This window comes from Salvelinus sp. IW2-2015, linkage group LG2, assembly GCF_002910315.2.
Source record: "Salvelinus sp. IW2-2015 linkage group LG2, ASM291031v2, whole genome shotgun sequence".
In the NCBI taxonomy this organism is placed as follows: Eukaryota; Metazoa; Chordata; class Actinopteri; order Salmoniformes; family Salmonidae; genus Salvelinus; species Salvelinus sp. IW2-2015.
Window position 1 is genome coordinate 16,160,061 of NC_036839.1, and position 20,442 is coordinate 16,180,502.

Consider the following 20,442-nt stretch of genomic DNA (forward strand, 5'->3'; position numbering starts at 1 on the left):
TCACTAGTCTAGCAGTGTATATGGATACAGTGGATGTGTATATGGATGTGGAATTATGGCCCCCTTGTTTAACCCTCTGTTAGCTGTCTGTGTGGTAGTGACACCATTGATGTAAACTGGTGCAATGAGCATTTCTGAGGTATAGCACTGTCTGTTGTACTACAAAATTATTATCAGGTGAATTAAGGTCAATGAAGCATGGGTCTCTGTTAACTGTTTGGTTAGGGAATGAGGATGGACTCTACCTGACAACTCTGTCCTATCTGCTTTTAATAACTCTTATTACAGCAGTAAACCATGAGGTTCGGTATATATTTTTTTAACTGAAAGATACTCAGTGTTAAGTATTAGATATATTTGTAGGGTAGAAATCTCTACAGTGGGTTTTATTGGTGAGTTAACGAGTTGCAATGGATTGAAAATGAAGTAAAACAAAAAATAAAAATAATCTTGCCATTTGCAAAGTGCTTGATGGAAACTTTTGTGGAAACCTTTCTTGTTTTAATGGCTATCAGAACTCTTCATTTATCTTAAGTGGAATGATCTATGTTTCTGTACACTGTCAATTATAGACAATGTCTATAATTATGTAAGACAGTAATTTTGATAGCTATTACATTCTGGCAAGCATTTGCTGCTGAAAGACTGGGATTGCATGGAGAGACAATCTGACAGCTGAGTGCAAAGCCAGAACATTTCTCCCTCATTTACTACTGGATCACTCTAGGTAGCAGTAAATCCAACCATAGCGTTGCATACCATTTAACCTTTTTTAAATTTATTTTTTGCAAGTACTAGGGATATACATAACAGCACCTGTAATCAGTTTGGATTTGGAGCACATCGCTGACCTGCTCTAAACAGGACTGAGAGAGGCCAGAGATTCGCCTAGTAGGCATCTTGCATTTTGTCAGGATACGGATTACTAACAGCTGTCAACTGCACACACACATTTTTAAGACCTGAGCAGGTCCCAATTCCAACTGAAGGCCTAGTTCTTTCTCCCAGTTCCAAAGAGACACATTACCAGAGCAGACTCAAGTTTGTTTCTTTTGCTTGACCACCCCATTGTTGTTCCTAGATGTATAGCCCCTAGGAATTAGGTGGGCTGGAAAGTGGTCTTAAATTTGCGCAAGCAAGGCGATACTGCTGTATTCACAAAGCATGAGATTAGAGACATTGCACAGCTAGACTCCCCACCAACGATATAGATCAAACTCCACGGGGCTCTGTAGGCGCTTGAAATCTGAGAGATGGCTGACAAATTCCTATACTCATTGAATGTACTGTATTACTGTTTTTAAACATGATAGGATGAGCTAATAATAATCTAGTCACCTTTTATTGGTCCTTGTTTAATTTGTCTAAGGTATTTTTTTGTATACAAAGGTTTACATTTTTATGTATATTTTTCTTGTGTACAAATGATGTAATATGTGTATAAACACTGTATGTAATATCTGTATATAGTGTGATAATTTGATCTGTTTTTGGATGTATAAATAAAACTTGCTGTGAGGTATTCGCTGACAGGGGTTGTGCAGTGTTTTTATTTCTAGATGGACAATTCAGATATGTCTCGCTGCCTTAGATTAGTCATCAAACTTCAGGGCCTTTTGTCCTACGCATTTACACACCTGTGTGGTGATGTTCTACAGACCAAGGAACTAATGAAATTAGAAGAGAACGGAATGTACCATAGTAACCTGTGTCCTATTGTAGTTATCCGGTGCTAAGAAAGCAATATTGCTCCACACAAAGACATCCATTTATATTTGCATTAGATTTTTATTTTTCTTAATCACTTGAAAGCTTATAAAGAGTCCAATACCTTGGTGTTTGAGTGACATAAGCAAGGATTATAAACAGGACTATAAACGGTCAGCAATGTTACAGAAAATGAAATGTGAACTTTGTGATAACTATCATTAATAACAGGACAATATTGGTTTTATTCTATACTATAATACTGCTCTTTAGTTAGAAAAATATTCTTGTTCCATAGAATATACCTGCGCTGAGAATTGTGACCTGATGACCTCTGCTTTATTGCCATACTCAAAAAGGTACAGTAGTAATCATTTAACAAATGACAACGGAAAAAAGAACCGGCCTCAAGTACCATTTCTTTTCTTGAATTCTGAAGAAACGCTTACAAAGTGCAACAGATAATCAAACTGGACAGTCTCCACAAGGTGCAAATTACAACAAAAAAGGTGTGTGTACATACATGTGACAAAAGGGGGGAAATGGAAATAGATTCAGGGGTCCAGTCAAATGTTGGCAAACAGTTCAATAGAATAAAAATGGGGTAAATGGCAACTATTTGGAATATGTTCATGTGGGAATATTTTTTATAGTCCAAAATGAAAATGCATGATGTACCTCCTTTATTAACGACATGCTGTCTAGTCCATTCCTACAAATCCTACTAGCAAGAGACATGTCAGAGGAAAAATTTGATCGTGAAGGGGGGTTACATTAAATAATTTTTATAATAGGCTACTTACTACTTAGATGGATGTGATTGCAAGTTAAATTTGGACTAATAAAGCAAGATAATTCCAACCCCAAACGCCAAAACTCAGAGGGAAAGTGGACAGCTAAAATTGGTCTGAACACTAATATAAAGGTTCCCAGTAGCTGTTGAAATCCCATAGGAGACCCACTGTACATACTTCTGAATTGGTGTGCTTTATAGGATCTGACCCCATTTAAAATATGCAACTAAAACTATTCAATTTTTTATTTTATTTTTTTAAAGCACACGTAGGTCAATCGTTAATTTGGCCATGCTGCGATAGAATGGGATTAAAAGTTGAACGCCTTGCCACGATTTGTTTATTTGAAACACTGCTGCATACATGTCTTGATAGCTGCAGGATTTCTACCAATTACAAAAAGGCCAAAATCGACCCCAAAAAAAACACTTGGCTCAAATCTTTTTAAAGCTGTGACTCTGCACTCCTCTCGCCAAAGATGCTAAGGCTTTTAACACTCAAGGTCCAGTACATCATGTTCAGAGTCCTGTAGTATGCTACAACACATACTGTGCGGTTCAATTCACAGGAGCTATTTTTCCATGCACATTCATTTCAAACTACACGGAGTCTGTAGCAGCAGGGAAGTGCAGTATGTTTCCTAATGGCTGCTGGCTTTCTGCAACTTTTTAGATCTATGAGCAGCGACGTCAACTAGTATGAATATACTAAACGCACTTCTGCAATCCGTTTAAACTAAACCCTGTGTGTGTAAATCCAATTTACAGGAGATCATATCGGTTCTTCTGTTCTCAAAGCTGTGCTGCTTCAGGTGGACAGTCCTTATGTAGCATGACACATACCTATACAATAATTATCATGCTACTGTCTTATGGCTACTTTGTCTACAATAAAAAGGCATTTATTTTCCAAGTGCAATTCAAGCGGTTGGTACACTGAGGGAATCAATTGCAGCTCCCAGGAAGACTTGTCTGTTGAGGATTAAGTAGTTGAAGTTACTGCTATGTTAAAAGGAGAGGGCAGGTGAACCTTCCATATAACTAAACTAAAGCGCTCATCTAACACGTGACGGACAGAGGAACAATCCAACAACCATCGTCATAAAACCATGTGGCCTCATGAAGATGGAGCTGGGAACATAGCATCCAGTGTGTAGACTGGAGAGGATTAGATGTGATCCAGCTAGAAAGGTTTTGTTTCTATGGTCTCCACCGCATTGCAATGACAGCCATAACATAGTGTGAATTCAAAAGGTCAAAGAGCATTTAAGTAACATAGGTACCCAAAGTGTCAATCAACATAAAAACAGGACAGGGGGCAGCCATTGAAATGATGAGTGTCCTTGAAAAATGTATTAAAACCAGAGGGAATCAAAGATTGAAATACAAAAGAACAAGTAATAAAGGCAAGGCAATCTCAGTTATGGCCATTTATGTCTCTTTAAATATTTACCTTTTCTAACAGAATATATCTACAGAAGCATTTGGCCATTTGTACACAGTGATTCCTTTGCGTACACGCCATTATTTCTCAATATCTGTAAAAATGTGCCTATATACAAGTTTGTACAGCCACCCAACAGAGCTCTCTCCATCTCCCAGAGAACCACATCCACTTAAAGCAGGACACCTGAGTTTTCAAAACGAATGCTTCAAATCTCCACCACACATTTCACAGGATATCAAGGGAGATGCTCACATGCGCTCGCACACACCGACTCGCACACAACCACGCAAACTAAAGAAAGTTACATACTCCCCCAAAGGCTGCAGATAGACATTTCAGAATAAGCCACACCAACTTTTTTAAATCAATGGTTCTTTTAGAAGAATTGTGAATGAAATCCCCCCCCCCCTAAAATAAACTGCACTCATGTTGGAGTTAATGAGACTAAGATGTCTTACAGCAGGTGGAAGTGAAGGTGGCAGATTATCAACTAGCCACTGACTGTCCCCAATGTGACAATATGTTGGCGTGGACAAGTAGAGATAAAGTGGGTCGAGGTTTTGCTTTAGGCGAATGAGTGATGAGAACTTCCTGGGAGACTTCATCTTGGCTGTTGATGTCAGAGGCCATGGACTGACTGCTGCTATGGGTGGGAGGTGGATGGTTGCTGGACACAGCAGGTCTTACTGAGAGGAGGCGGCCCCGGGTAGAGAGAACCTGCAGAAGCAAAGGAGGAATTAAAAACGGGAAGACGTAGCTTGGAATGGAGGTGTGAGAAACAACAGGTCTGCACCCTAATGTTGGAATAAAATGAAAATGTATGAGCAGAAAAACTTGAAGCTATAACCTAAATCAAATCATGGAGGCAATGATGGTATTGCCATTACCTCTGTAGTCTCTGCACTAGTTCAGACACCAGGGAGTCAGAGATGCCAGGATATGACTCTTCTGCCAGGAAAATGGCCTCCCTCAACTCATCTACAGCCTCTGGCTTGCCATTGGTCGCCTCAACCTGCTTCTCTTTTAACTGCAAGGGAAGGAGAGACCGTTTACTGCAGGGTTGTCAAACTCATTCCATGTAGGGCCTAGTGTCTGTGGGTTTMTTTTRTTCTTTCAATTAACACCTAGACAAGCAGCTGAGGCGAGTTCTTTACTAATTAGTCACCTTCAATCAAGTGAGGAGCGAAAACCCTAACACCTTGCCCAAATCGCCATCGTGCGCTATCGTGCATAAATTTATTTTGCCCCCCCACACCAAACGCGATCACGACACGTAGGTTAAAATATCAAAACAAACTCTGAACCAATGACATTCATTTGGGGACAGGTCGAAAAGCATTAAACATGTATGGTATTTTAGCTAGTTAGCTTGCACTTGCTAGCTAACGTTAATTTGTCCTATTTAGCTAGCTTGCTGTTGCTAGCTAATTTGTCCTGGGATATAAACATTGAGTTGTTATTTTACCTGAAATGGACAAGGATCTCTACTCCGACAATTAATCCACATATAAAACGGCCAACCGAATCGTTTCTAGTCATCTCTCCTCCTTCCAGGCTTTTTCATCGTTTAAATTATATGGTGATCGCATCTAAACTTTCATTGTATTACCACGACTACCAGCAAAACAGTTTTCGTCTTTCTATCACCCACGTGGGTATAACCAATGAGGAGATGGTACGTGGTACCTGCTTCTATAAACCAATGAGGAGATGGGAGAGGCAGGACTTGCAGCGCGATCTGCGTCAGAAATAGGAACGACATKTATTTTAGCCCTTGGTGTCGCAGACGCTCGTTGGTGCGCGCAAGCAGTGTGGGTGCAATAATTGAATAACATGGGTTTCAAAATTTATTTTGCGACACTCGCGCACGCGACCTCCAGTCTGGTCAGCATGTAAGACACTTGGCCCTCTGTGGAATGAGTTTGACACATGGTTTACTGGATCATCCTAATAGAGTACCACAGTATAAAAGTCATAATACCCATAAAACCTAGCGGTCAAACAGGGAAATTGTTCCAATTGTATTTCCACCATAAGGGACTACGGCACTTCAAATAAATGCTGTTTTACGTGTAGGCTTATCCTGGCGTGACGTTTTTATAGCCATGTAAATCTCTCTAGGACAAGCTGACTTATCAATATATGTATTCACAATATATGTATTCACATGTATTTAAGCCCCAAAAATGAAAAGCTAATTAGCTGCTAATGTGGCTATCATAAAGAACTACAAATGTCATGATTATGTGGACAGACTGCAGAATCGAGGCAAAGGTAAGAATCTCTGGATTAACTATCTTATGTTAGCTAAATGTAGTAATGAATAAATTGGCAACATTTCTTTAAAAATTAACAATTCTGTGAACTGTCTTGTGCAAGTTTTAAATTGACACAATAACTATCAGCGAAGGTTTCAGGTTGAGATGACGTGCAGGAGCTTGCAAGGATTTGTAGTTTTGCAATAAGTCTACTTCGATGGTAATTAGCATTTCCAAATCAGAGTAAACAGAGCCCAATATATTGATAAACGTCACCTTGTCCAAGAGAGATTTACATGGTTATCAAAACGTCACGCCAGGGTACGCCTACACGAAACACAGCCCTTATGTTAAGTGTTTCTAAAATCTCATATGGGAAAAATGGTAGAGAAACGATTGGAACTATTTCCTCGTTTGACCGCTAGGTTTTATGGATATTATGACACCTCCACGGTGGGGCTCTATGCATGGTGTGCAGCTGAAGCCTCAATAGCTTCAACACAGATCTCAGAACAGTTTGACACTGAATAATTTAACTTGACAGATTCTCTCATACCTTTCAGTGAAATAATAAAAATAGAAAAGGGATCACCACAAGGGGTCAGAAGATACCCTACATTTGCATAAATATATTCTTACCTCAGAAAACAAAGGGGAAATTATAGTGGACAAGCTCTGTGACAAAGGCCTCTTTGGACTTTCTTGCACCTGAAAAAGGAAGTATAATCACTCATTTTACAACAACGGCTCAGAGAAAGAGCTAAATAAAAAAAGCAGAAGAATAAGGTCAGAGACACCACATGAGATTGAAAACGCCCAGAAACCACTTCCTGAACTACTGTAGTTTGAACATGTATATAAAAAAACTGAAACGAGAAAGCTTGAGGTATGAATATACACTATGCTTAAAATCAGCATTTTAGGTGAGAATAACCATGTGAATCAAACTCCAAAACTAAGTAGCATTTTTCTCTTGAAACCCCTTTCATATGACTTGTTATATTGCCATTTCAACCAGGTTCCATCTTACCTTGTTCCTCTCCAGCTCATCAGGCTGGGCGGCTCCGTTCTGGAACTTCTTGGGGTCCTTCTCCCTGATGGTGTTGAAGATCCAGTCATCGTTCCCAGAGTCGTTCCCTCCAGACGCCTGGCCATCCTGCTCCCTGACAAGACAAGGCAACAACCTTTAGACAACCTCACATGGAGACGCCGTCTGAAGCATGCACCTTTAAAAAGAGCATATCAGTGAACTGTTCCAAAACACAATCTGGTAAACCAGCCCTTCTGTGTGAATTGCAGAGAAAAGAGTGACCACGATCTGCTGAACAACACTAGAGGACAGACGAAGGGACCAAATGAGAATGACTTACGAGTCCGACTCATCGTCGCTGGATTCCTCCCGAGACTGCTCTGCTTTCCACCTCTTGTACTTGTCCACCAGCTCTGAAAGGTAGGATGTCTTCTTGGCGTGCCGGACGATCAGCTTGTGTTTCAGCAGCTCTTTGGCAGTTGGCCTCTAAGGAGGCGCAGAGCGTCAAGCAAGTGTAAATATTGGATGTTCTCAACATTAGCATCTTTGCATAACGTACAGAGGGTCGACTTTCTAGAAAGAAGACCATTATCAGAATGGCAATTTGAGCTCAATTTCTCCCCAAACACCACTTACAAAGCTGGGCTCTTTGTTCAAACAGGCTTCAATGAATTCTTTGAGGGGTTTGCAGTAGTTTCCTTCCAGCGTGGGCGGGTTGTTCTTTGGGATGAGGAATAAGACCTTCATAGGGTGGAGCTCTGAGTGGGGCGGCTCTCCTTTGGCTAGCTCTATGGCCGTTATGCCTAGCGACCAGATATCCGCCTGAGACACAACAATAAAAAAGGGAGAACGTTTTGAGTACAAATTCGTCACACTCCCACTACACACTTCAAAAACGTCATAGGAAAATACCAACAGGGCCGGTTTGGTGATGCAACTGATATACAGCTGGCATGATTCACTGGATGAAAGTGATAAATAACACTTCTTGAGACGTGACTAGAGATTTGTACTCAAAAGATGGAGGGTGGCATTTTATAGTCACACATTAACACTCTAGCTAGTAACAACATTCACACCCACTAGAAAGGCCCAATTTAGTAGGCCTATATCAACGGAGGCTGTAATAGTCCATTTAAGGAACTACAGTCAACCCAGGATGAGACAGTGTGGTGTTTCTGGTTATCCGCATGGTTGTGGCCTTTCCTAATGTGTCTGGTGATATTTCCATCTGTGTGCAGCGCTGTYCACGGACTTCCAGTGTGATCAAAGCAGGTCACAGAGCTGAAGCTACCCCTGCTATGCCTCTACACAGCACATTTCAGTACTAGGGGAAAAAAACATCTTCATTAGACAATTATGGAAAACAGAGTTAGTATTCAAAACTGTGTTGACATTTCCATAACGTTACCTATGACCCATTATAACACGTGGATGAACCTATGAACTGCCGTTTCATCTTAACCTGGAACCTGAAAGAGAGCTTGTGGTATTTCGGACCTTTGAGTCGTACGCAGACTGTTTTATGACTTCAGGTGCCATCCAGAACGGAGTGCCCACGAACGTGTTCCTCTTTATCTGAGTGTCCGTTAACTGCCCCGCCACTCCAAAGTCTGCCAGCTTCACATCTCCTTGCTCCGACAGCAGCACGTTGGCGGCTGGGGGGAAAACACAGTTAAATAAGACAGTTGTCCAGACATCTAAACTTAGACAATACTATGTTAAGATGTAATGTTGCTAAAGGGTTGCTAAAGTGTTCTGAACAGTACCTTTAATATCTCGGTGGATTTTCTTTTCAGAGTGCAGGTACTCAAGCCCCTTCAGGATCTCTCTGACAATTGTGGCTATCTGGGTTTCGTCCAAGGCACCCGGCTCCAACTGAAACAGAAAGAAGGCTTGTGTCGAGGGTCTTCCTGAACCAATATTTGGTTAGGCTACTTGCATGCACCGTGACTGAAATGTGATTATAAACTGGGTGGTTCCAGCCCTGAATGCTGATTGGCTGTCAACCGTGGAATGAGACTGAGACAAAACATTTATTTTTACCGCTTTAAATTACATTGGTAACCAGTTTATAATAGCAATAAGGTATGACAAAACATTTATTTTTACCGCTTTAAATTACATTGGTAACCAGTTTATAATAGCAATAAGGCACATCGGGGGTTTGTGGTTTATGGCTAATTAACCACTGCTAATGGTTGTATCCAGGAACTCCGCGATGCGTTGTGCCTAAGAACAGCAGTTAGCTGTGATATATTGGCTATATACCACACCTCCTCATGCCTGATTGCTTAATTATAGCCTTTGGATTATGTAGGCCTACATCACCTCAATCTTAGGGAAACTTACCAAATCCAGAGCTGATCCTCCTCCTAAATATTCCATAATAATCCATAATTTTGCATCCTGAAAATGAGAATGATTTTAGAAATCACGCAGAGTCTCCATTAAAACAGATCAACCTGTACAGTTATAATTTAGCATCATACTGGAATAGAGTGGAAGGGGAAATTAAATCTCAAAATCAAGACAGCGCTAATCTCCTCCCTTCACTTTCATAAAAATTCAACCATTTTCATACATATTAAAAGGCAGCTTACGCTAAGCACTTCAGCCATCCCTTCCCCCAGTGAGTCTAGGGGAGCCAATCACAGCACATCTGGCCGCATCAGGGATCATATTAGATAACGGACAATTATGTCATTTAAGGTATGAAGCCATAACAGCCTAGTGATGCCTGGACCAAGTGCAGTTCAATAAAGCAGCACATTAACAATGTGCTTTGGAGGAGGAAGTACTGCTGAAGCCCCTTTGCTTTCATTAGGTGTAGTGGCCTAAAGCCTGGCGTCCTATAGGACAGTTTAGGCCTACACGTTATTATAGCAGACTTGATAGCATTATACACCATTTCTAAAAGGGAGGCTAGCATTAGGTCAAAGAAATACTAACGGAGGTTCTAGATATACCAGTCCAGTGTGTAGGCCAAAACGTCAAAACACAAGACCATTCAGACTTTATGATCCATAAATCAGACAGTCTCCCTGGCAGGAACCTCTTCAGTCTGAGATGCAGCCTGTTTTGAGAGTGCATCAGCAGCAGCTTGACATACTAACTCACCAGAAAGTATCCTCAGTATGGGAGCAGACAGAGCATTTCATATGTAAACCATAACCAAATCAAACAGTAGATGAAGTAATGGGCCCTGCACTGAGCCAATCACATGGTAGAAGAACCCCGTCGTCTTAGGGAGGGAGCAAGCCTACGGTGAGAGCAGACATGAGAGTTACACACACTCAATAGCCTCCATCAGACAGAGCACGTCGCCTGGGGTCTTGAGAAGTGTCTTCTCACTAGTAGCAGTGTGGAAGAGTGCATGTTTTAGATGCTGGTGGCTGATCCTTACACAATACTAGATATACAGTCATGCACTGACCCAAACCGAAGCCCTCACAGCTAACAATACCCGAGAGATTAGGAAGTAGCCCATGCACTCATACGGCCCATAAGGAAGAGCAATGATCCAGCACAAATATGACCAACTCTGCAGAAAACTTCTATACCAAAAGGTTGGAAGTCAGGGGGGAAATATCTGAATAATATATAAAATGAACCAAATTGAAACCTCTGACAGGTTGCAATATGGTTTATTTATAATATAACTTCTATGTCATTAAGGGCATTCTGACCGAGTGGCCATTTTTGTTTCTAAATGGCTGTGCATGCTGCGGAAGTGATTTCCCCCTTATAGACAGGTAATGTAGGCCGTGTGGTTATATTATAGACAGGTAATGTAGGCCGTGTGGTTATACTTCCTAGTCGTCAAAATGTGGCGATTATTAGCGAGCTGGACACAGTAAAGAAACGTAGGTCCATTGTCATTTCCACAACTCAAAACCACCCTCGAGCTAGACTGGATCCCCTCACGGGACAGACCGTATGTTTGACACCCCTGTTCGACATGATTGGCCTACCTTTTCAGAGACTGCATAAGATCAGTATGCATAGACGCCCTTGGAAGGCCTGATAGCCTGTAGCACTAATTGTCTGACTGAACAGGGTATGGGCAGAATGAGCCCGGCTGTTGCTAGCTGCCTGGCTTCTCCAGAGCAGAGCTGGAAGGCTGTCAGGCGGCTCTCTCTCTCTCTCTCTCTCTGAGCAGATGTTGGGGTCTGAGCCGTATGATCCAGCGCGCCGAGGGCTGGAGTAGCACCTGCTGCCTGCCCCACTGTTAGTCATGCACGCAACGCTAGCCTCCCTCCCTCTTCATCCATCCATCAGCACAACTGGACCCGACAGCCCACTGGCACTCTCCCCACTGGCCTTAAGTAAACCACTAACACACAACATGCTCTGTGAGCCACTTAAACCCCATCACATGTAAGTCTACTAGTACTCTGTCTACTCCACATTCACTTCAAACTTATGGTTGACAGCAACCGAGGCCAGGAAATGATGCAATCTCTCACAATCAAGTCAACACAGGATGCTCAATGTCTCTTGGTTTTTCATAGTGTTCCTGTCTTTGCATGACATACATTGAAGGTAATATAGGCCAATGTGAAGGGAAGTGTGATGTATGCCTGTGTGTTCTGTTCGCCAGCACCAGTGCCAATCCATGCCATAGGCCTAATGCTCAGGCACAATTCATGGGAGCCTTGTCCCATTGCCCGTATGAATGATTTATTGACCCACATACAGTTGTCTGCAATTGTTACACATCCCACCACTGACAACTATACTTAAATCTACACCAAATCTGTAACACAAATAGAGCACAGCATCTCAAATGTGTGTAGAAAAAGAACATAAAAAAATTAAAATAAGGACGATTGACCATCTAGCCTAAATCCTTTCTCACAGCATTCTGAGATTACATTTGGTTTAGTCAACTTACCTTCAGATATGATCCATAATACTTGGTAACGAAGGGACTGTCACACTGGCTAAGGACTGTTATTTCCTGTTGAATGTCTTCGATTTCATCCTCTGCCTCCTCAAGGTCAATTATCTTAATGGCCACTACTTTCTGAGTCCGATTGTCAATGCCTTTGAACACCTCTCCAAAAGAGCCTTTCCCTATCCTCTCCAGCTTGGTGAACAGCTCCTCCGGATCAGCTTTAAAGTTCTGAGGGAAGGAGAGAAACAAAGTGGGTTGGAGTAAAAAAAGCAGAGCAGGCATTTTCAARTACAGGTAAATAAGGACCATGCAATCAAGAGATTTAGCATAGGTTTTTAGTTTATGGTTGTAGCCTGTTTGGGTTTAGATCATAGGCCTAAAAGTATCCTTTTGACAATATTGCAATATTATTTTTCTACCTTCACCAACATTTTAAAAAAATAATAGGGAGCCAAATTGTTTTCAGCACTTATTTCCATGACTGATCAAAACTTGTTTTCTCATGGATCCCTCTTTCTTGTCCCTCGTCTCGCAATACATATCACATCGGCACCTATGTATCATGATAACATTGTATCGTGAGGTCCCTGGCAATTCTCAGCCCTACCAAAAAAAAAAAAAAAAAAGGTTTCATATCTGGGTTAAAAAGGTCAACAAAATGTGTATGGTGCATTTCAAACCAGCTAGGCCTTTTAGAGCAAATGGCAAGACGCAGGCTGTAGACGTGAAACAAAACTTAGAAACATTGACAATGCAGAGGAGCACGCCGTGGTACATTTCAATTAGCCTAGTGTGGTCATGTCTATTTATGATCTGCTGTGTTACTAGGCCTTATGACAGGGGTGGCTAAAATAAATTGTTACCAAATATTACCCAGGCTGACTATTCAATGCAAAGCGTGCCTGTCCAGCACTAGCGGGTTGCAAAGGTGCCTCGCTCTTCAAGATAATGATTTCATTCAAGACTCTAAAGCTATGAGTTGCATTTACGAACCTGTAGCGCGTGAACGCAAGGGCACATAATAGCTATATAGGCTTTGCACAACGTACTCTGCTAATAAATGACTAGAATGTAAATGTATTAGGGCTGCGTAGCCTGCGTTCAGTTCTTCATGCTTCATTAGGCCGATCATGAAATGCTGTAATACAAATTAACCTGGGGGAGTCACAGCTTTGCAGTCCCAAAAGCAGGAACCAATAACATCTTTATACTTCCTGCAGTGCAACGATTAACTGCCTGAAGCAGAAGCATTTTTGTTGCAGCATAAAATAACTTGCATGACAAAAATAGTGTGAAGGAACATTTTCCAGTCACAATACCGCTTTAAAAATCTAAATCTAAATCTAAATACCGCTTTAAAAAATGTCCAATTAATTTCAATAGAGGCATAAAGATTTCATATTCCTCCACACTAATAACATTTTGATACCCATTAAGGGACATTCTGGAGATTGACTTGATTTGCTTGCACCAGAATTATTGTTTAATTTACCAGATAAGCAATGCCTGTGCAGCCATTGCTCTCAAGCAATCCCCTAGAGAATGTTGTAAATCTGCCACAAAGAAGGGAAAGAGAGGAGTCATTAACTTGAGTTTCCAAGAGAGCCTTAAGTCAAGAGACTGAAAGGGGCGGGGGTGAAGAAAAATGAAGCAAGGCAAATAAAAGCCCAACAGCAGAGTGGTCATCCAGGTGAAAATCATCCTGTTGAGTCTGACTTTGGTGGTCACAATGGGGAAAAACAACACTGGGCACTGTTACTACAGATTCCACATGCTGGAAAAACACTGTGCTGTTCCCACAGTCAGCAGGTTTATCACGACTGCTAAAGCTACCCGAAACCTCCCTCTAAAAGCATGCGTTTGATCCTCTACCAGCTACACCACCCGATTGTGTGGTCCACTGCAGTCAGTCCGCACCCTGAGGGCTGAAGCTCATCGGCTCCCCCCCAACCCCATAACCAAATGACATATCGCCCTCTCTGGACCTGCTCTCCAAGCCCATGCTGGACACAGCATGAACCAGGTTGCCACTATTCAGGAGAGGACAGTATGGAGGTGAAACATGGCTCTATTCATGCAGCTCAAGGCTAGGGCTGGCACAATTAGCGTATAATCGTGTAACCGACAATTATGGACGAAGTCCGTCATGAAACTTAAAAAAGTGGGTGAAACGAACAGCTGACTGACGACTGGACAGCCGGGCATTTGCGCAATTGAGCCCTTTTCCGCAGTTACCTGGACCCTTTACAACATGATGAAACTTTTGGTCCTTGCTGAGACAAGCAAACGAGTGTTTGCCCTCCCTCCTGCAGCAGCAGCACATGAAGTCAGGAGCGGCGGCGAAGAGAAAATGTGCCTCAAAATGTAAAGTTACATTTAAAAAAAAAAATTGTAACAGTGACCATGGTCATTTGGCTGACCAATAACTGTCATCCAAAATTGCATGACTGTCACAGCCCTACTCAAAGCTATGCCACGGTGCCCCATGAGAATGTCAGTCATATGTCCATTGTCTGAATGGGGAAAGACCAAGTGACCTAGTTTACGAGATAAGTCATGTCCTTGCAGTTCTTGTTAAAAAGTAAAGACTTAATTTCCACTGCCTCATAAAATGGCAGACACCTCAATAACGTGTGGGTGATTCCTCACGAAACTAGAACAAAACCATGATATTGGGGAATTTCACAAAACGTAATCAACAGAAGATCCTTTGGAGGATTGTTGACATTTGTATATTTGACATTAAAGCATAATGGAGAAATAATTAATTGACGTTGGAGCATGTGTGACCTTATGGCCTTACCCAGGCCTCCTTTAAGATACCATGTTGTTTCATCTGTAAGTGCTACAAAGCAAAAACAAGCTTTACCACTTGCTCTGTAATGAGTAGTATTTACATTTTAATAATTTGCTTATATTAATTTATGAAGATTGGAAAATTAGGGATGCACCGATATGCCATTTTTGGCGGATTCCGATATTTTCCTTGCCAAAAACACCCATTACAGATATCCGATATTAAACATTTTAGCTGGATTTTAAGCATTCTAGTACAGTTAAATAGTTAGCAAAAACACACACGGACGCAGCGGTCTAAGGAACTGCATCTCAGTGCAAGAGGCGTTATTGCAGTCCCTGGTTTGAATCCAGGCTGTATCACATCCGGACGTGATTGATAGTCCCATAGGGCGGCGCACAATTGGCCAGCGTCGTCCGGGTTTGGCGGGGGTAGGCCGTCATTGTAAATAATAATTTGTTCTTAACTTACTTGCCTAGTTAAATAAAGGTTACACACACCACAAAGAGTAGTTGGCATTTACGCATGTCCCCATTACCAGTAAAACAATCAAAATCTATTTCTTTCACTTACTTGCTGTGCTGTTTCGTTGTTCATTTGATCAGTCATTTCATTCTCAACCAGGATTTCATCATACATGTCAAGCAGTGAAGTTTCAGCTCTGTCTGTCCGTGGCCTCTCCCTCTGTGCGCATTGTCACTGTGTCCGTTTCCATCTGGTCCAGCTGTGTGTGTAACATTTCACGTAAACCCTGTTTCTTGTCTGCATCGAAGTAGCGGTCTTTGTATCCAGCATCGAGCATGGTGGCGACACAGTAAAGAGGCTCAGAGAGAATGCCACCGAATCGCTTGTTTACAGCCTTGAGTACTTTTGTACGTTTTTTTGAGCAGGCGTTTCAATGCCATGACAGATGGTATCACGTCTGCCGCAGACGCAGCTGATTAGCTTATTTCTCAAGTCAGTTGTTCGAATGGAGCTAGGAGTGTGTTCATGTTTCCAAGTTTCAAACATGTTCTTAAATGCCATTGAAATGGCGGCAGCGGTATGAGAACAAACATATATGGGGCTGACATCGCTGGTCCAAATGTCAGTCGTGAAGCTAATAGCAGTGACACCCATAGCAAGTAGCTCACGGATGTGCGTTTCAACAATACTGTGTACCTCCGGTAGGGCAACATCTGAAAACTAGCGCCTACTTGGTAGTGTGTACTGGTGCTCGACCAGTCGGCAAAAGACATCATCCTCCACGACAGAACGGTTGATTGTCAAGGGCAATGAATTCCATTAGTCTGGCATTAATGGATTTCGCCTTTGAGTTGTCTCGCTGAAATGTTCTTACTCTTTCAAATGACTGCTCGACTTGAACTTGTTCAGTTGATGGAAGTGCACTTAGTATTTTTCTGCTTTTGTTCTGTGTAGCACTGTATTTTTCGTGGCGTCATGACGTCATCTACCTACGTTATATAGGTATGCACGTCAGCTTTGTGCAAAACCGATGTCGTCGGCATTAAACTTGACATCGGACCGATCCTGGCATTTTTAGCTAATATCGGACGATTCCGATAGGCACACCTATATATCGTGCATCGCAACAAAATATAAACATGAATATGGAAAATACGATTTTTGATTTGTCAAATTTGTCAATATATTGTTGAACATAATACTACTAATATACTCTAGGGGCATAGCAAAGTTCCAGTGGGATTTCTGTTAGTTTTAAAGTTAAGATACAAATGTAAAATATAAAAGTCAACAATCCTTCCTCTAGAAGGACCCTTCTATGGATTACATTTAGTGAAAAACACCATAGTGCCCACAAAGCTCATCCCTAAGCTAATGACCCTGGGACTAAACCCCTCCCTCTGCAACTGGATCCTGCACTTCCTGATGGTAAGGATCGGTAACACCACATCCGCCACGCTGATCCTCAACACATGGGGGGCCCATGGGGGGGGTACGTGCTCAGTCCCCTCCTGTACTCCCTGTTCACTCATTACTGCATGGCCAGGCACGAGTCCAACACCTTCAAGTTTGCCGATAACAACAGCGGTAGGCCTGATCACCAACAACGATGAGACAGCCTATAGGGAGGAGCTCAGAGACCTGGAAATGTGGTGCCAGGAAAACAACCTCTCCCTCAACGTGATCAAGAAAAAGGAGATGATAGTGGACTACAGGAAAAGGAGGGCAGAGCACACCCGCATTGTCATCGACGGGGCTGTAGTGGTGCAGGTTGAGCGCTTCAAGTTCCTTGGTGTCCACATCAACAAACTATCATGGTCCAAACACGCCAAGACAGTTGTGAAGAGGGCACGACAACACCTATTCCCCCTCAGGAGACTGAAAAGATTTGGCATAGGTCCTCAGATCCTCAAAAACTTCTACAGCTGCACCATCGAGAGCATCCTGACTGGTTTCATCACCGCCTGGTATGGCAATTGCTCTGCCTCCGACTGCAAGGCGCTACAGAGGGTAGGGCCTACGGCCCAGTACATCACTGGGGCCAAGCTTCCTGCCACCCAGGACCTCTATACCAGGCGTGTCAGAGGAAGGCCCTAAAAAATTGCCATATACCCCAGCCACCCTAGTCATAGACTGTTTTCTCTGCACCCGCACTGCAAGCGGTACCGGAGTGCCACGTCTAGGTCCAAAAGGCTTCTACCACCAAGCCATAAGACTGCTTAACAGCTAATCAAATGGCTACCTGGACACTTTTACACTGCTGCTACTCGCTGTTTATTATCTATGCATAGTCATTTTACCCCTACCTACATATTACCTCGACTAACCTGTACCCCCGCACATTGACTCGGTACCGGCACCCCCTGTATTTTTTTTATTTAACTACGCAAGTCAGTTAAGAACATATTCGTATTTACAATGACGGCCTAGGAACAGTGGGTTAACTGCCTTGTTCAGGGGAAGAACGACAGATTTTTACCTTGTCAGCTCGGGGGATTCGATCCAGCAACCTTTCGGTTACTGGCCCAACGCTCCAACCACTAGGCTACCTGCCACCCCTGTATATTGCCTCCTTATTGTTATTTTATTGTTGCTCTTTTATTTTTTACTTCAGTTTATTTAGTAAATATTTTTATTAACTCTTATTTTTATTAAAACTGCATTGTTGGTTAAGGGATTGTAAGTAAGCATTTCACAGTAAGGGGCTGTAGTGGATGTGACATTTGATTTGAATTTGAGCCTAACCAATATCCAAACGGAGATTAATTGAAAACAATCTGACATGGATTGATTTATCAAGATGAGTCCCCACGCTTGTCTTAAGCAGTGCGATGGAGCTGTCCCAATCAAAACAGTTCTGAAATTATCATCTAACTGACCACACACGGGTATATAGCATATTGCTTCAAATGTATTACAAGGATTGGATGAGTTTGGGAGTTTCAGTAAGAAACAATTTGATACATGCCTTATATTAATTGAACTAGCCTACTTTTTCCCCAATGTTTTCTTTATTCAGTTTTATTTTTCCCACAGTAATTCTTTATGGAGCCATCCAGTTGTAGTTAAGAAAACAGTGCACGTGTAGTAGCAGTGGTGGGAAAAGTACCCAATTGTCAAACTTGATTAAAAGTAAAGATACTTGAGTCATTTTCTATTAATGTAAAAGTCACCCAGTAAAATACTACATAAGTATAAACATATTTGGTTTAAAATATACTTAAGTATCAAAAGTAAAAATAATTTCAAATTCTTTATATTAAGTAGATGGCACCATTTCCTTGTTTTTATTTATTCACGGATAGCACTCCAACAGTGACATAATTTACAAACAAAGCATTTGTGTTTAGTGAGTATGCCAGATCAGAGGCAATAGGGATGACCAGGGATGCTCTTGATAAGTGTGTGAATTAAACCATTTTCCTGTCCTGCTGAGTATTCAAAATGTAACAAGTACTTTTGTTTGTCAGGGAAAATGTATGGTGTAAAAAGTACATGTTATTTAGGAATGTAGTGAAGTAAAAGTTGTCAAATTGAAATAGTAAAGTCCAGATATCACAAAAAAACGACTTAAGTAGAACTTTAAAGTATTTTTACACCACTGCTTAGTGGTGGGCTATGCAAAGCGATGGGCGAAGTGACATGCTGACAAAGTGACAAAGTTTAGAACTGCCAGAAGGATGGTAACGAGGCGCTGCCTAGCAACCAATAGTTTAAGAGTTTAGTGTATGCCAAATGCAGCCTCAGCATTGCGGCTACGTTTCTTACTTTACCGTTATTTAACTAGGCAAGTCAGTTAAGAACAAATTCTTATTTTCAATGACGGCCTAGGGACAGGGGCAGAACGACAGCTGTTTAACTTGTCAGCTCGGGAATACTAAAGCCTGCAGGTAGAACTTCACTGAAATAATTACTTGGTGGTTTGGCAGAAATAAAAGTTTTTAATTTGATATCGGTAATACCTTTCAGATATAAAGAAATGGCGTTAGCGGTTTGGTAAAATTGTCGYAAAAATGTCTTAGTATTAAAGGGATATTTAAGTCTTCTACTCTTGGATTCTGAAGGACTTACAGCAGCACTGCCAGAGACATGCTGCAACACATGGGGCAAATATAGCCACATCTCTGCTCAACATTCATGACTAAATAGATCGGCCTCATCAGTGGGCCAATACCTTATGTCTTGCCATAGTGGACTAACTTGTAAAAAAAAAAACGAGTTAACACAATATCAATGGGTGTGACAATATCAATAATAAAGTCGAATTCCTTGAGTCAGTAACGACGTTACAGTAGCTAGGGAGTATGCTAAACTTTTAAAGTATTGCAAAGAAATTTAAGGAGACCGACCACTTGATGAGCTGAAAGGACGGCGATATAACTTACCTGCATCCCTGGAATGCCACTCTGAACCGGGGAGTGAGCCATGTCGTCAGTAAAAAAAAAAATCCTCACTCAGTTGACGCTAGCTAGATAGCGAAGTCGATTAGCTAGTTTATCTATCTAGCAAGCCCAAATCGGAGAACGCAACGCTGTTTATGCCAACCTAACGTTACCTTGCGTTATAGGTATTATAATCGGTGACCGAATTTACAAAAGTCTACCACGCAATCAGCTCAAAAACAGTACTTGTTTTTTGGCTGCAACGTGCCTCTTCTTCCGCAGATAACGTTAGCAGCTGGCTAGCTAGCTACCTAAATCTTTAACATAAGCGCAAACTAGGTTATGCGCTCCTTCCACACAAGTCTGATTAATTCGCAACGTTTCTGCAAATATCCGGTGAACAGTGAGGATAGTAATAAGATATTGAATGTCTAAATTGAGGCTAGTTGTATCATTTGTTGTCCTGTCCTCATCACTTTTCTCTATTGCCGTCCGCCATCTTGATTGCTGTCATTCACATATAAGGGGAACCAATCACACTCCAGAAAAACTACAGCTGTGCTATAACGTCATAGAACGAAGGGATGACGGTTGTCACTAGTTACCACATCCACAAAGTCATAGTCATGGCTAAACCACGCCTATTTAAACATTTATCTTCTT

The 20,442-nt window shown here is 41.7% G+C and overlaps 1 protein-coding gene across 1 annotated transcript; it reads right to left on the reverse strand.

Annotated features, from left to right (window-relative positions):
- Positions 1-1,764: 1,764 nt before the first annotated feature.
- Positions 1,765-20,285, reverse strand: LOC111975654 (serine/threonine-protein kinase 24). The gene is made up of 11 exons (XM_024004141.2): positions 19,783-20,285; positions 12,133-12,363; positions 9,588-9,644; positions 9,005-9,113; positions 8,736-8,893; positions 7,872-8,057; positions 7,576-7,721; positions 7,236-7,368; positions 6,845-6,913; positions 4,835-4,974; positions 1,765-4,664 (listed from the first exon to the last, which is right to left on the reverse strand). The coding sequence occupies exons 1-11, from the start codon at positions 19,822-19,824 to the stop codon at positions 4,631-4,633; spliced, it is 1,305 nt and encodes a 434-aa protein (XP_023859909.1). The 5' UTR covers positions 19,825-20,285; the 3' UTR covers positions 1,765-4,630.
- Positions 20,286-20,442: the final 157 nt, after the last annotated feature.

Bases quoted from the DNA above. Each gene is read 5' to 3' on its own strand.
- LOC111975654 (XM_024004141.2), bottom strand. From the start codon at position 19,824: ATGGCTCACTCCCCGGTTCAGAGTGGCATTCCAGGGATGCAG. The intron at 7,722-7,871 runs GTAAGTGGTGTT...GCGCCTCCTTAG, and splicing joins TGAACAAAGAGCCCAGCTTT to AGGCCAACTGCCAAAGAGCT. The intron at 4,665-4,834 runs GTAATGGCAATA...TTGCTTCTGCAG, and splicing joins CTAGTGCAGAGACTACAGAG to GTTCTCTCTACCCGGGGCCG.